The sequence below is a fragment of the Nakaseomyces glabratus genome, chromosome G, assembly GCF_010111755.1.
Source record: "Nakaseomyces glabratus chromosome G, complete sequence".
NCBI lineage: Eukaryota > Fungi > Ascomycota > Saccharomycetes > Saccharomycetales > Saccharomycetaceae > Nakaseomyces > Nakaseomyces glabratus.
Window position 1 is genome coordinate 571,895 of NC_088957.1, and position 12,642 is coordinate 584,536.

Below are 12,642 nucleotides of genomic sequence, written 5' to 3' on the forward strand. Positions count from 1 at the left end.
TTACCTAACATTTGACACAACTTGTAATATATAATTGTTATTAATTTTTCATTCGTTTGTATTTTAGACTCTATGATTGCATAAAGAAACATTATTAAAGTTTGAATATGTTTAATTTTGTACTCTGACTCTATTTGCAGAAAGCAATTTAATTTTGTATAGTTCTATAATATTTGTATAATTACATATTAATATGGCGTGACAAGCAAATGACCAGCACTTACGTAGTAGTATTACAATTGCCGTTTCAACTGGGAAACAGCTGGGAATATAACCCACTTAACATGGTTTTTGTGATTTGATCTCTTTGTTGAAAAATTTATTGACAACTCATCATAAAATGGATCCATCCTCATCAATGTGGATTGAGGTTGGTGACAGTGTTGAATAGTCACCCACAGATGAGGGAACAAATGAGCTACCAGGACCGTAGCTATTCATTGAAGAAACATATGAGAATTGTTCATTTGTATCTGTGTTAGTTGATTGTTCGATTTCTGGTTCAGATATTAATGAGATGGACTCATTATCAGGTAGAAGTAAATGAGGTATAGAAACATCGTTTTCACCATTTCTAGGGTTAATGATTTTATCAGAGGGTGTCATATCCTTGTTATCCAGATTTGGAGGAGAGGGCAAGCGTTTGTCAAAGTCAAACTCATCCTGGAAAGGATTTGTGCTTGGTGTTGACATATATTCAGTAGTTGCTTTCTTCCAATTCTTAGTTGGTGTACTGTTCTCTTTCTTACTGAAAAGTTTCTTTAGTCTTTGGTTGGAAGCTGTTAAATCTCTCGTTGAGATCGCGGGCTTATATGGAGTGTTTTCTGTGGAGAACCCATAATAGCTTCCCTTTTCATCTTTTATGCTAGTTAGATCATCGTCTGGCATATAATTGTGGGTATTTCTCTTTCTTCTGAAGAAAAGAAGAAATATAACCACAGAGCACACCAATAGCCCACAGACGCTACCCACAACCCCACCTATTATTTTACTGTTTCTTATTCTAGCATCTGTATCATGTGAATTCCAGTCAAGGGTCCCAGCCAAATATTTCTGGTATAGAGCTGCATCAGTAGTCAAGATTCCAGTAGGTGGAGTAAAAGAAACCATCTTGTTTGGGGTTACCTTAATCCTTGTTTCTACCGGAATGTCGGTATCAAACGTTGTAGACGCGTCAGTGAACTCAAACTTTTGGTCATAGATGTATATTATATAGTTTTTGCTTATTGTGCTTGAGATTATTGGAGTAGAACTTGAACTTGATTCTGTGTTTGAACTTGAACTTGAGCTTGAACTTAGTGCTGAACTTGAATTAGGACTTGAGCTTGAACTTGGACTTGAACTTGAACTTGAACTTGAGGAAATTTGAACGCTGGACTCAGACGAGATTGAAAAAGAGGTGCTCTGTGAAGAGATATAAGTTTCTGTGGATTTAGAGGTTGAGAAAGGTATGATGTTGCTTGTGGTATTGTAGGAAGACGTGACAGATGTTAAATAGCTGCTTGAAAACAAGCTTGAAGTAATTGAAGTTGACGACGAGGTCGAGTTTTTGGAGCTTGCCGGTGTGATTGATATTGCAGATGTTATCGAGGGTAATGAACTTGTAGATATCGAACTGTTTTTAGAGATGCTTGAATATGACTGTGAATAGTAAGGTGTGATTGGTACAGGTGTAGTAGTTGTATTTTGTTGAGAAGATAAGCTTGATACTGGCATTGAAGTAGTGTTGTTAGATGAAGCTGCATTAGCTGTCACAGGCTCCACGTCAGTAACATTTTGAGACGTATGTATTGTAACGGAATTCGAAGGTATTGATATCGATAATGGGTCAGACTCCATGGGTACCGATGTATTCGCGTTTAAAACAGTTGGAGGTCCATCCACATATACATCACTAGATGACATCGTGATGTTACTATCAGCCATTATTTTATACCTCCCAATGGGTTTAGATAGTATCAAAGTTCTTATAGTTCTTGTTGTTGTTTTCACAACTTATATCACAATCCTCAAAAGTCTCCAAGAGTAAGTTGTAACAACTAGCTGTCGTAATATTATGTGTTGAGATCAGTGTGTGTGTGGTAGTGTGTTGTTTATCTTTTTCCAGACTATTGCAGCTGCTGAAAATGTAGTGACTTAGTTGTTTCTGTTTCTATGGTAGTGCCTTATTCTCCCACAAAGCACCTTTCCCACTGCCTTTGTGAGGTTCAAAAGTTGTTTCAGGTTCTCTCTCTCTACTGGTTCTTATTTACAGAAGGTCAGTATATCTCAGTCCACACTCTGCTTTGTTTGTTTTGTTTTTGTCATTGATTGCAATGGCATCGAACAGAAGTGAAATTTTTCACTTTTTGCTTTTTTGCCATTTTGGTTTTCTTCAGACCAGTCTGTGTTCCTCTGCCAGTCACCGTTGGCACCAGGCTCGCTTCCCTATTTTCACAGTATGCTTTCTAGCCCAGTTGTCAGGGATAAGCTGGAAAGGCGCCCTTTTCTGCGTGGTATACTGTGTGGAGTTTTGGAAGTACTTTGATCTCCACCTTTCCATTCTCTCCTTGTGCGTTAGTTCTCTTGCTCGCCAGTTTTGTTTCTGTTTCTGTCTTTTCTCTCTGTGGTGGATTCTTCGATGAAGTGGGGGGGATGGAGGGCAGTTCCCATTTTGGCGTATTGCAACGCCGTACGTGGTTTTCTCATGCTTTGCTGTGGATCGTGCGTACAAAGCACTTGTGAGTATCAGATATATTGAACGGATTAGATAAGTCTTTTCTTTCTTTTTTTCTTGGTCCTCTCCTTGAATTTCTCTGTGACAAGTGGAGGCCTGGAGGTCATTTAGCCATTGTCCTAATTGTCCAATGTTGCAGATCACTTTTCCTTTGCCTCCCCCCACGCTACTTGTTTTGATTAAGTCTTTGTTTTTTCTGCGTCTGTTTTTCTGGACTCGCCTTTTTATTGCTGCAACTGTGACATTTTTTGCCCATATTTTGGCTGCTTGATGGGATCTCTTCCCCCAGAAGGATGCGTATGTAGATGCTACATTCTCTTGTTTATTTATTCATCTCTACCGTGAGAACACTCTGCAGCAATGCAGACTATCCCTCTTTATGTTTTCCAAGAATGTCGCTTTTTTGGACATTTTCTTGCCTTTTTCGTGTTTTCGCGTTCCGTTTATTGCGCGGTCATGTGATGATGAGGTAATAGATGTGAGAGACGCTTGGATCCTAGCAGTTTCATTGTAGTAGTTATAGCAGGGGACTTGCCGCCAATACTGTCAACCATATCTCGACTAACTGATGTGTTGCTCTGATTATCGCTAACACCGCGGTGCAACTACATTTGACCATCTCAAGCCTCTGAGTTTCACACTAATATCATATTTAATGTTTTGGAACTTATTGATACAATTATAATTAGTAGTATTACATAAATTACAAATATATGGATTAAAGAGTTTCTTGACTGAAAAGGTATTAGAATTAAAATATTAATAGAAAAAGAGAGACTAAGAGAGAGAGAGAGAAAAAATTAACAATTAAGAAGTAAAAGTTTTTTTAGAATATATGGTTTTTTTAGGCCTTTTTTTCCTGTTCATATGATCATACTAGTTATATTTTTTTTGGGTGCTTATTCCAACAACTAGAAGTAACTTTTTACACTTTGAAGACTTTCTTCAACTTGGAAAAGAATCCCTTCTTTTCTTTCTTCATTGGCGTCGAGTTCATGCTGGTCGTTGTAGGCTTAGAAGTAGTCTTAGAAGTAGTCTTAGGAGTTGTCTTGGCACCAGTCTTGGATGTTGTCATTGGAGACTTCATCTTAGGTGTGTCATTCATAGATGAACTGGCTGCCATTTTCTTCTTTGTTGGAGTAACAGGTGGATCGTTCTTGAACCCTTGCGGTAGGTTTTCATCCGAATGTTGAGCACTGTTTGGAATGGAGTACACTCTAGGATCGTTCATATCCGCAGATGGTACCTTGTGAGCCGCGTTGTGTGATGTATGGCTTGGATGGTGCTTGTACACATCTGGGTCATTCATGTCCATATTGGTTTTATCCATTTGATGGCCAGTACCAGAATACTCGACAGCCATTGGAGTATGTTCCTTAGTATTGTGCTTACTCTCTGGCTTGCTGGTAGTTGGGTGCAGCATCTCCCTAACTTCATCTTTGATGTGCATGGCATTGCCTTGGACCTCTGCCTTCACTCTGTCAAATCTGTTCTGTAGCTTCTGATCAGTCTCCATAATCTTGTTTTCAACATTTTCCTTCGTAGCCTCCTTCTTCTCCATCATTTTCTCATCGGTCTCTTTCATTTTACCCATCATGGTGTCATCTTTCTTTGTGTGTTTATGCGTCGTGCTAGATTCTGACATCCCATGTGGTTGCTTATGATCCATAGTCATGGCTGCTGCACTTGTTCCCATTGTCATGCCTGAAGACTTAGGGTCCATAGACATAGAGGGAGTTTCCTTCTCCATTGTCATGCCTGAAGACTTAGGGTCCATAGACATGGCAGGAGTTTCCTTCTCCATTGTCATGCCCGAGGACTTAGGGTCCATGGACATGGCTGGAGTTTCCTTCTCCATTGTCATGCCCGAGGACTTAGGGTCCATGGACATGGCTGGAGTTTCCTTCTCCATTGTCATGCCCGAGGACTTAGGGTCCATGGACATGGCTGGAGTTTCCTTCTCCATTGTCATGCCCGAGGACTTAGGGTCCATGGACATGGAGGGAGTTTCCTTCTCCATTGTCATGCCTGAGGACTTAGGGTCCATAGACATGGAGGGAGTTTCTCTAGGCATGCCCATCTTTGGAGTTTTGTCATCCATTGACATTCCAGAGACGTTCTTTTCCATTGGAGTGGCTGATTTTTTAGCCGTTGTAGAGTTTGACATCATAGCCCCACTAGCCATGCCAGTCGTAGCAGCCGCAGCCGCAGCCGCAGCCGCTTCGGCCTTCTGGCTTTGTTTCATCTTCATTTCAGTTTCAGTAGCTGCATCTTCCTCTTGGCGCTTTTGCTTCTCCATATCTATTGCCATCTCCTCCTGTCTCTTCTGCTCTGCATTAGATTTCATCTTTTGTTCTTCCATGGCCATATTTCTCTTTTCATCTTCAGCTTCTTTCATGCGTTTCTCTTCATCCGCTTTCATCTTCTGCTCTTCCGCCATTTTGACTTGCTTTTCTTCAGCTTCCTTCATTTTTTTCTCCTCATGCTCCATTTTCTTGCTTTGCATATCCATACTTTCTTGCTTCTCATTCATCATGTCTTTAGTAGTCTGGGTTTCCATTCCCATCGATTTCTCAGCAGAGGCATTCTCTTTATCGAGCTCTTCCTTCTCAACAAATTCACCTTTAGAATTTCTAAACTTAGTGAAGGCTCCCATTTTATCCTTTGATGGAATTGCAGGGCCTGGGCCTGCCATGATAGCTGTCTGTTCGTTGGCAAAGGCGTTAGTGGAAGCAGGGTCCGTCTCAATTGGCATTGTATTGAACTGGCCAGGAACATTGACATGAACATCCCTTGCGGACATTCCCATGTCATCAGACATGTCTTTCGTGGTGTCCATGTTGTCAGACATGTTCATAGATGGTTCACCCATGCTTTCAGACATGGCAGTTTCTGTACCATGACTCATGTCCATTGAGTCATCAGCCTTCTTCATTTCAAATGCAGCCATATTGCCAGGGATAGCAGGACCTGGGCCACCAAATGAATAGCCTGAGTTCTTGAATACATTAGTATCAGCTTCCGGGGTGTCCACGGGTTGTGTGGTGAATTTTTGCTCTCCAATCTCCATATCGTTCTTCATAGCAGAGCCAGAACCAGCAGACATTGCACTCAAGGCCATCAATCCACCAGACTCTGGGATCCTGGAACCCATACCTTTCGTCTGGTCCTTTAGAGACTTCTTGGCCTCATTTATAGAAACAAAATTGTTCTCAAACCCGTTAGAGTCAAATTCTTTTCTGTAGTCCTTAGATACAACCCACTCGTCATCCACAATGAACTTGAAATACAACCGTTCGCCTTCATCTTCAAACTTCAGAGGAATGGTAACGGCATAACTACCATCAGCCTCCTTCACCAATGGTATCTTGCTCTGCCACTTATCAAAAGAACCAGTTACCAGCACTTCCTGTGGGCCTGCAGGCCATCTAAACGTAAAACTTACTATCTCTTGCATCAGTATAAAAAGTAATAGTAATACTTTTCCAAATGCGTCAATCTTTCAGTTCCTCTCTAAGTATGTGGAAATCAAATATCTAATGTATATACATATACTATAACTATACAGGTCAAGAAAGTGGCGTCTTATATATCATATTCGCCTCCCTGCTTTCCCCCTTACAAGCAGCATAGATAAGGATTTGGACATGGACTCACCTCTGAGCCCAGAAATGCTACAAAGTACTTAAGACTGCCAGCAGGCAATTTTAAGGGTTAAAGTCAATTAACAGGAGAATATGTCATTAGAAAGATAACTCCTTTTCCCAGAAAGAGCTGGATTTGATAGTGTTGCTCACTGCTCATCTTGTTGCAGTAACGTCCGTTGTGCTCCCCCCCGCTCCTCTTCCATCAGATGACATGGCTGGTCTTGTTCCAACTACGAACCACGAACGGAGGCAGTGCATGATGGGGATTGCCAAATGTTCTTGAAGCTTGTCGGTGCTATTCTAATAGAGTTTTACTCCCACTACTGTTAATGAAGTGTATATCCTTTTCCAATTTGACGTCTGGCTTATTGCCTGGATGGGTGTTGGAAAGTGCAAGTCACCTGCACTTCTCGTATACTTATACAAGTATAGCGCATCGGTCTGCAAAACGCGATGAGCTGTTGGTGTCGAATTCCCAGCTGGTAGTTGATATTTATACAAGTTAGCAATAAAATTTCTTGTGATTACTGGCGTATATTTGTAGCGTAAATAATTGTCTAGGTTTGCTGAAGATGTTGGTTGTGGTAAGTGGTGCTCAGTACAATGGTGTCGAGCGGGTGGTAGATATATTAGTAGATGGGTTTGGGTTTGAAAGGCTTAGTGCTGTAGATGATCATGAATTGCTGTTGGAATACGTGACCAAGAATTATACGCGAAACCTTGTGCTGCATTGTGACGACTTGGAGCTGTATTTGAAGCTAGAGAAAAGGCCGTTCTTGATCCACATCTCCATTGAGGCGCCTCTAGCACTTAGGTTACAATTATCTGGATTGACACCAGAAGAATTTATCAATGTAGCCGATCTGGATCATTTCAAAGACGATAAGATAAGATTGGTTGAGAGGGCTCACTTGAAGTTCAAGCTTGTGGACTGCGATTTGTCTACTCTGGATAACCGATTGAAAGAGAACATTGAAAACCAATTGCGGGTGCTACAGAGTCAGGACTCTCTAACATTGGTAAATCCGCCTTTGAGACCCGATTGGGATACATACTTCATGAAACTGGCAACCTTGGCTGCCTCTCGTTCAAATTGTATGAAGAGGCGTGTCGGTTGTGTTATTGTGCGTGAGTGTAGAGTTATAGCTACAGGATACAACGGTACTCCTCGTCATTTGACGAATTGTTTCCATGGTGGTTGTCCTAGATGTAACGATGGTGATTCAAAGAACCTGCATACATGTCTATGTCTTCACGCCGAGGAAAACGCACTACTGGAAGCCGGGAGGGACAGAGTGGGACAAAATGCCACATTATATTGTGATACGTGCCCATGTTTGACATGTTCTGTTAAGATTGTTCAAACCGGTATCACTGAGGTAGTGTATAGTCAAACGTATAGAATGGATGATGCAAGTTTCAAGGTGTTACGCGAAGCAGGTATTAAGGTAAGACAATTTAGCTTCAGAGAGGAGCCTTTGTTGGTGTTTGTCTAAATTTGAAATGGATATAATGATCTCAATAAGTGGCATATGAATACATTGAGTATTTATCTTGTAAAAAGTATGCCGATAGTTCTCTTATAGATTTTAAACTTTCGGTAATGTTTGAAACGTCTATGTGATATAGTTTAAATCATACATAAAAATAAAGATAAATTATATCGACAATATATGCTACATTAGAATAAAAAGTTAACGCTAATGGTGATAATGCTCAGAATACTGCTTGCTTATTTTGTGTCGATACAGCAATGAACACTATCCGATACCCTCTTAATGTACATTCTTTTTCCTTATTGAGGGTTTATAAAGGAACAATTTCTGAATTAGATTAACAAACACTAGAACTGAAAGTAATATCGACATAAAATGAAGTATATTACCTGTAAATTATGCTCCTGAGCATAGTTTTTTGTTGCTTGCGTAATCTGGAGTTGTTTCCTCCCAAATCATCTAGCCTCAAACTGCACCATTCTTCTGGTTCTGGCCTTTAATAGAATTCTATGACCACAATCCTTACAACGAACAGGATCTGTTCTGGACAAGGATAATTTGCTTGAACATTCTGCACAGATATACTTGACGGTGGCGGTCTTGGAGTGAGAAGTACCGGCAGCGGCAACATCTAAGTTGCTTGGGATTTGAAAACCTTCACGAGACATATTATCTGATGTTTTAGTGCTGTGATCAGTTGAAGTTACCTCGCAGCAATACTCCAAACCTAATACATCAGACTAGACTATTGTAGTTGCTCATCGCATTTTTTTATTTTTTTTTTCAAAATCTGCAAAAAAGAAATCGCATAATATCTCGTACTTCATGAGCTTCTCGATTGCCAGTATAACAGACCCGCCAATCCAATTTTTCAGTACTATCTTATGAAGACAGATGGGACAGTGAATAGAATGCTGGCCCCAAGATTTATTGGAATTATATTTGAGAAATTAACAAAGAGAGAGCTTTTATTTGAGAAAATAATTTAAAAATGTATAAAAAAAATAATACAAAGTTGTATGGCGTAAGAATAGGAAATTGAGAATAGTGTCTTCGAAAGAACTAAAAAAGAAAAAAGCAACCACTAAAATATAATATACAATAAACCTTTGTGTAATACTGCTGTTCTTTATTATTTTAGACTTTAGTCTAATTTAGAAAACTGTTTGAAATCATTTAATTAGCAGAAACAGTTTTGTATACCGTTTTTGTACTTTTTATAGTGGTTGCGGCGTCGACACTTTGACCAGGTTTGGTCAGATAAACGGTGCTATAATATTCATCATCTTCATAGTAAACATAGCAAGTACCATCGGACTTTGAAATTGAATAGGACTTGTTATCAAAATCAAACGAACTGGAAGATGAGCAACTACTAATTGATGAAGAAGATGAAGATGAGATAGGCATAGAGATTGAAGAGCTCATACTTGAAGAACTTCTTGAAGAACTGCTAGATGAACTGCTAGATGAACTGCTAGATGAACTGCTAGATGAAAAATCTGATCCAGAATTGTCGACAGAGGATGGCATAAAGCTTGAGACAGTACTATTGTGCATAGTAGAGCTTGAAGAAGTACTGGAAGAAGTCTCTGGTGACATTGATGAAATGTAGGAAGATACACTTGAGCTATCGTTGTCTAGGAAAGACTGGTCTGGAATTTCAGATTCCTCATCGTTGTTTGAAGAAATAGAGCTTGAAACAGAAGCGGCGCTTTCTGATTTTGATGTGGTAGTTTCGGAAACACTACTAGAGGAAGCAGATGGAGTGACGCTCGCTGACGAAACACTTGCACTAGTAATCTCTTCAGTAGTGGTTGTGACTTCATTGTTCGCCAAAGTAATTTCTCTAACAATTGTGGTAGTGTAATATCTAGTGTAAACAACAACAGATGCTGGAGCCAATGTACTAGTTTTTATAGCATATTTGTAAACGACACCATCAGATGTGATATACCTTACGTTATCATCATCTCTTTTCTGAATTTGTTGATTAGCTTCAATGAAAATGTTTAAAAATTGGAAAATAAAAACCAAAAGTGTAGCGGCACGGAATTGCATTATAAAAATCTTTGATGGTTGAGTAATAAAATAAGTCGGCGTTTAGTGTCAAAAAAATAGGTAATTAAAAGGAATGACAGTATTATTTTAGAGTTTTTCAAAGGAATGAATAGGTCGGAACTCTAAATAAGTTGGATAATTTGCTATAACAAGCGTTCTGAAAAGAATGTAAAATAGTTGGGATTAAATTTAAAAAAAATAAAAAAGCTTTGGATGAGACTAACGCAAAATAGTTTTAATTGGCTTCTTTTGAGAAAAGGTAATAGTAATGATATTTGTTTTCACTTATTTTGTTGAATTTTTGTGAATCTTTAAAATACTCTGAAGATGAAATTAGTATTTTCTGTAAGCAATCTTTTACCGAACTCAGATTCTACCTTCTTTATATATATTTTCGAAGATTGAATACCATTGAAAAAAACAAAGGCATCAAGTCTCCCTTCATTGCAAAATTATCTCAAATTTTTCCAAAATTGCAAAGCTATTTAGCATGTGCAGGTATAAAATATTTATGTTTACATTTTAATTGTTTTGTAAACAAATAGTTTATGGAAGATGTAAACATTAAAACAGTTGTTCAACAAGATAGTTCTTCATATATTGCGTGAGTTTTGGAGTGATATCAATGATTTTGTCGAGAAATTCAGCAGCATGGTGAGGCAGTATCTGCATAGCAACAACAATTGCTGGTTACACGCCCATGTAATATCATGTTCTACGTAACATACCAGCACTTTGTAGAATGTGTACGTTGTTACGATAATAATAGCCAGCAATTTACAATAATTTCCGGGTAACATTAGAGATAAAGACAGCGCTGTACTGTTCATGAAACAGAAATGCTGGTATTGTAATGATTAAACTATGATAGTTTCTATCTAAATTTCGATTGCAATGCTAACATCTAGTAAAATGCCCCTGATTTCATAGGGGTTAGAATAATTACTCGAGAAATAATGTAATATTGCTGATCTGGATCTCAAGCCTATGGAAAATAGTAATTTGAATTATACCATTTCAACTAGCTAATAATACTTCACAGATCTGCAATGTAGATCTTTCTAGTTAAAGTCAATAATGAGGGATTATTTTTTTAATATTCTGTTGAGTTGTCCTCTTTTTTTTCTATCCCTATATGGTCAATTGTATAATACATCTCCATTCTTGTCGATACTAACGCTAAATTCAAGATCGTCATCTGTAGTAATATCCCAAGTCTTGTAGACCATCATCAATGTAAAAATGTTGCATATGCTCCCAAAAAATAATCCATCCAAATAATGCTTAACACCTTCGCATATCTGTGAGGAAAATCCGTATGTTAAAATTTGGCCAGCGACAAAGAAAAATACTCCCAGTAGCACTGCGCCTGTTACCCATAGATTTCTGACAATGAAGAACGATACAAATAATTGGCATATAACAAAGATAAAGAGGTTTATGAGATTCCACAAATAAACAACTACGAACAGAGCAGTAGTGTTGGTGTTTGGTATCTCGTGGTTTTCGATCCATGTCCTGAATGTAAGGATAGAGGCGAGAAAGTTAGCCATGAACCCACAGAGGGAAAAACCTCTAACTAACAGCATAGATTTCGTGGTTCCGTCTTCCCATAGATTGAAACCCAGAAACCCATTGATTAACAACGTCCAACAACATGCACCAGCGAGGCCTATCTGTACGGCAACAAAATAAGGGAAAGAATTAGAACCTGGTGGTGAGACACCACAGTTGACAATCAAAGTGAATATTATCAGTAATAGTGTTAGTTGAAAGAAATATAAGTATTCTGATCTACCAATTGCTGTATATTTTTGCCTGATGTTATAAAGAATGATCAGTATAACTCCTAGGGCCGCAATATTAATAAAGGCATTGCCAATACCAAATATGGTTGTATTTGCTATATCAATTGATCTTGCGTAACATTTCGGAAGTATACCTATATTCAAATGCTGTGGATCAAAATCATGTATCTTTGTAGAGTTCGATAGAACAAGGTGAGTGGTAGACTTTATTACTGAACAGAGTGGCAGAGGAGTGCGCGAACAAATTGACGCAAAATTGCTTATTCCCATCTGGTATACTCTTTGTGACTTGACTTATTCTAGTATATTGATATAGGATTATCCAATTAGGTGACGGGTATATTGTGCTAAAGCCTTCTGATTTCAAAAAGGAGTAGTTTATTTTGAGCAGCTTTTTGTTTTTCCTAATATATCGTGCAGCTTTGAGAGCTTGTTTTTGTAATCTGGATACTATTGTTTACTGTAGTAATAGCGGTAAATCTAAAATAATCTGAGTTACTATATTTTAGTTTCTAAGATTTTTATTATTTTCAGTCCGCCGTATAGTGAGGTAATGAGCACAAATCCATATTGTGCACGGTGCTCCGCTAAGAGAACATCGTGAAGACCACACAAACTGTAGTTGAATTACCCGATTAGGTTAAATCTCAAAATTTTAGACCTCACACAAAAATCTATAATTACAAATCGTGTCTAACAAGAACGAACGTGATTTATTTGTATTACTATGTCTTATAACACCCATCTTGATTAAATGTCTTATAAAATCTAAAAGCAGAGTCTTCAGCGTTTAGCAGTATCTAAAGTTGCAAGTTTTCATGAAGCTCCAAAAATGTAGGAGCTTATCAGTATAGATATCATTAAATAACTACTCTAAAGTAACCTCTCATATTGTCTGTCTAACGACTTATGAG

The 12,642-nt window shown here is 38.4% G+C and overlaps 6 protein-coding genes across 6 annotated transcripts; 1 reads left to right on the plus strand and 5 right to left on the minus strand.

Annotated features, from left to right (window-relative positions):
- Positions 1-333: 333 nt before the first annotated feature.
- GVI51_G05643 (uncharacterized protein) lies at positions 334-1,926 on the minus strand (the record flags this gene model as incomplete). The annotated part of the gene is made up of 1 exon (XM_446614.1): positions 334-1,926. One exon carries the CDS (start codon positions 1,924-1,926, stop codon positions 334-336), a length of 1,593 nt encoding a protein of 530 aa, XP_446614.1.
- A 1,715-nt stretch (positions 1,927-3,641) lies between these two features.
- On the minus strand, positions 3,642-6,173 carry CRP1 (Crp1p; the record flags this gene model as incomplete). The annotated part of the gene is made up of 1 exon (XM_446615.1): positions 3,642-6,173. One exon carries the CDS (start codon positions 6,171-6,173, stop codon positions 3,642-3,644), a length of 2,532 nt encoding a protein of 843 aa, XP_446615.1.
- Positions 6,174-6,935: 762 nt separating this feature from the next.
- On the plus strand, positions 6,936-7,859 carry DCD1 (deoxycytidine monophosphate deaminase; the record flags this gene model as incomplete). The annotated part of the gene is made up of 1 exon (XM_446616.1): positions 6,936-7,859. The coding sequence occupies one exon, from the start codon at positions 6,936-6,938 to the stop codon at positions 7,857-7,859; it is 924 nt and encodes a 307-aa protein (XP_446616.1).
- A 455-nt stretch (positions 7,860-8,314) lies between these two features.
- Positions 8,315-8,527, minus strand: RPC10 (DNA-directed RNA polymerase core subunit RPC10; the record flags this gene model as incomplete). Its single annotated transcript, XM_446617.1, has 1 exon — positions 8,315-8,527. The coding sequence occupies one exon, from the start codon at positions 8,525-8,527 to the stop codon at positions 8,315-8,317; it is 213 nt and encodes a 70-aa protein (XP_446617.1).
- A 508-nt stretch (positions 8,528-9,035) lies between these two features.
- On the minus strand, positions 9,036-9,920 carry DSE2 (Dse2p; the record flags this gene model as incomplete). The annotated part of the gene is made up of 1 exon (XM_446618.1): positions 9,036-9,920. The coding sequence occupies one exon, from the start codon at positions 9,918-9,920 to the stop codon at positions 9,036-9,038; it is 885 nt and encodes a 294-aa protein (XP_446618.1).
- Positions 9,921-11,059: 1,139 nt separating this feature from the next.
- Positions 11,060-11,998, minus strand: CHS7 (Chs7p; the record flags this gene model as incomplete). Its single annotated transcript, XM_446619.1, has 1 exon — positions 11,060-11,998. One exon carries the CDS (start codon positions 11,996-11,998, stop codon positions 11,060-11,062), a length of 939 nt encoding a protein of 312 aa, XP_446619.1.
- Between the last annotated feature and the right edge of the window lie 644 nt (positions 11,999-12,642).